The sequence below is a fragment of the Mastomys coucha genome, unplaced genomic scaffold, assembly GCF_008632895.1.
Source record: "Mastomys coucha isolate ucsf_1 unplaced genomic scaffold, UCSF_Mcou_1 pScaffold12, whole genome shotgun sequence".
NCBI classification, from domain to species: domain Eukaryota; kingdom Metazoa; phylum Chordata; class Mammalia; order Rodentia; family Muridae; genus Mastomys; species Mastomys coucha.
In genome coordinates, this window is record NW_022196894.1 from 7873569 (window position 1) to 7876185 (window position 2617).

The following is a 2617-nucleotide window of genomic DNA, read 5'->3' on the forward strand; positions in this document are numbered from 1 at the left end:
TTTTTTTTTTTTTGAGACAGGCCCTCTCTATGTCGCTCTTGTAGATGAAGCTGGCCTCAAACTCAGAGAGACCCACCTGACTCTGCCTCCAGAGGGCTGGAAGTGAAGGTTGCATCCCCATGGCCACTAGGATGAAGTTAATTGTCATGACATACTGCCCTCAAATGACCCTTCTTTCAAGCCTCCTGCTTTAACACCTAGTAGTCATAGTTGACAGATTTCTCCTGTCTTTCCTCTGCTGTCAGCCACTGCCACCCACTGGTTCTAGCCTATAGTTTGTCTTCCTGTTGACATTAAGTATGTAAGGGATGCAGTCCTGTCTTGCCTGTCTCTTGTCTCATGATACAGCCCCAAACAGATGATCCATAAATGGCTACTGCACTTTTGACTTGATGCCCCAGGCTTGTCCACATTGCAACTGTTAAGCAGGTGGTAACTTTCATCTATAAATAGGTGCTTTCTGTTTCAGGAATGCTTTGCTGTGATATACCCCTCTGCTGCCCCGCCCAAGCCTCTTAGAACCGGAGGATCAGAAAGAGAGGTATTCAAATCCTCCACCACAAAACCTGCGGCCCTCCTAAGGGCAGTCAGGGACGTTCCTTCCTCCTGACTTCCTGTCCACGGAACTCCCGCAGAGAATCTGCGATCCTTCCTCGATTTTCTGTCTCCTCTTCCTGTTTCTTTCAGTGATCCAGTCCCTCATGGCTCAGCAGTGCTTCCACAGTGAATATTTTGACAGTCTGCTGCATGCTTGCAAACCGTGTCACCTGCGATGTTCCAACCCTCCTGCACCCTGTCAGCCTTACTGTGATCCAAGTAAGTGTGCCTCCATAACAGTTGCTTCCTCTGGGAAGCAGTCTCCTGATAGTGCTGACTATCCACTAGAGAACAAATGTTTTACAGGACATGGGCAGATTTTTCTTTTCTTTTGTTTTTCTGAATCAAAACCAGAAAAGATAACTAATTTAAATGTCTCCTGGAACAAAATAATTATTCAGAACCAGTCTTAATTTTTTTCTTCTTCAGCTCTTAATTAAGGGGTATTTAGAACTTAAAATTGGTGAAACCAGGAATGGGTAGCGCATGCCTCTAACTCAGTGCTTCTCAGCTTTACTAATGCTGCAACCCTTTAATAGTTCCTCATCTGTGGTGACCCCCAGCCATAAAATTATTTTCATTGCTACTTCCTAACTGTAGTTTTGCTACGTTTATGAATCATAATGTATATATCTAATATGCAGGCTATCTGATATGCGACTCCCGTGAAAGGATTGTTTGACCCCCTAGAGGTGTGCTCTACAGGTTGAGAACCAAGCAAATTTGAAATTTGCCTGGACTACATTGTGAATTTTAGGGCAGCTTGGGCTAGAGTAAGATCCGGTCCCATAAACAACAAACAGGGTTGAGCTGTAGGTGAGTTGGTAGAGCGCCTGGTGGCATGTACACAGCCCTGGGTTCTGTCCCCAGCAGTGTGTTGGTCTTGGTGCTGCAGCTCTGTAATTGCAGCACTTACGTAGACTGAAGGATCAGAAGTTCAAGGTCGACCTGGGATATGGCTGGGTTTGATGCCCGCCTGATTGACAGGAGACTTTGTCTAAAAAAGCACCCCAAGTAAGATGCTCATGAATATGTGTTAGGGGAATTGAGTGTCTGGGAAGTCATACTTGGTGTGAATCCTGAGCTCTGGCTGCATCTCTCTGTGACATTCTTTTTGATAAAGGCATGACCAGTTCAGTGAGAAGGATGGACACGGTGCTCTGGATCTTCTTGGGGCTCACCTTGGTTCTGTCCTTGGCACTTTTCACACTCTCAATCTTGCTGAGGAAGATGAACCCTGAGGCCCTGAAGGACAAGCCTCAAAGCCCAGGTCAGCTTGACGGTGAGTCTTGGAATCTCTCTCTCTCTCTCTCTCTCTCTCTCTCTCTCTCTCTCTCTCTCTCTCTCTCTCTCTCTCTCTCTCTTTCTCTCTCTCTTTCTCTCTCTCTCTCTCCCTCTCTCTTTCCCTCTCCCTCTCCCTCTCTTTCTTTCTTTCTTCCTTTCTTTTCTTTTTTGAGACAGGGTTTCTCTGTATAGCCCTGGCTGTCCTGGAACTCACTCTGTAGACCAGGCTGGCCTCGAACTCGGAAATCCATTTGTCTCTGCCTCCCAAGTGCTGGGATTAAAGGCCGTGCGCCAGTACTGCCTGGCTTGGAATCTATTTCTGTAAGGGTGGTTCTTCCAAGTTTCATTTCCTTTTCTTTTTTTAACTTTGGCTTTTTTTGTTGTTGTTACAACACTTTCAAATGTGTTAGTGGGTAGTTATTCGAAAATTTGAGCTGGGAGTGATGGCACATGCCTGTCATATTAGCACATGGGTAGTGGAGGCAGGAGGATCAAAGGGGTAAGAGCTCAGGGTGATGCTTAGTTCATGAGTGTGAGCTCAGCTGGGGCGGCAGGAGATCCTATCTCAAAGCAAAACATCAGCAACAACAACAACAAACCAAACCCACCAACTGTCCCTGAATAAAACAAAACAGAGAAATTGTCACATCGACACCTACTTTGCAGTCTCCTTTTAATGCCTGTTTCCCCCCAGTTCTCTTGGTAACTGCTTTTTTTTTTTTTTTTTTTTTTTTTT

General features: G+C 45.6%; 1 protein-coding gene across 2 annotated transcripts in view; it reads left to right on the top strand.

Moving 5' to 3' along the window:
* Positions 1–529: 529 nt before the first annotated feature.
* Positions 530–2617, top strand: part of Tnfrsf17 (TNF receptor superfamily member 17) — a 6503-nt gene continuing 4415 nt past the window's right edge. Inside the window, exons 1-2 of one of the 2 annotated variants that reach the window (XM_031362884.1) lie at positions 530–816; positions 1721–1867. In XM_031362884.1, coding sequence (XP_031218744.1) covers positions 702–816; positions 1721–1867 — 262 coding nt within the window. In that variant the 5' untranslated portion in view covers positions 530–701. Of the gene's footprint in view, positions 817–1720; positions 1880–2617 lie in introns of both variants that reach the window. The other variant, XM_031362876.1, reaches the window with a different exon arrangement.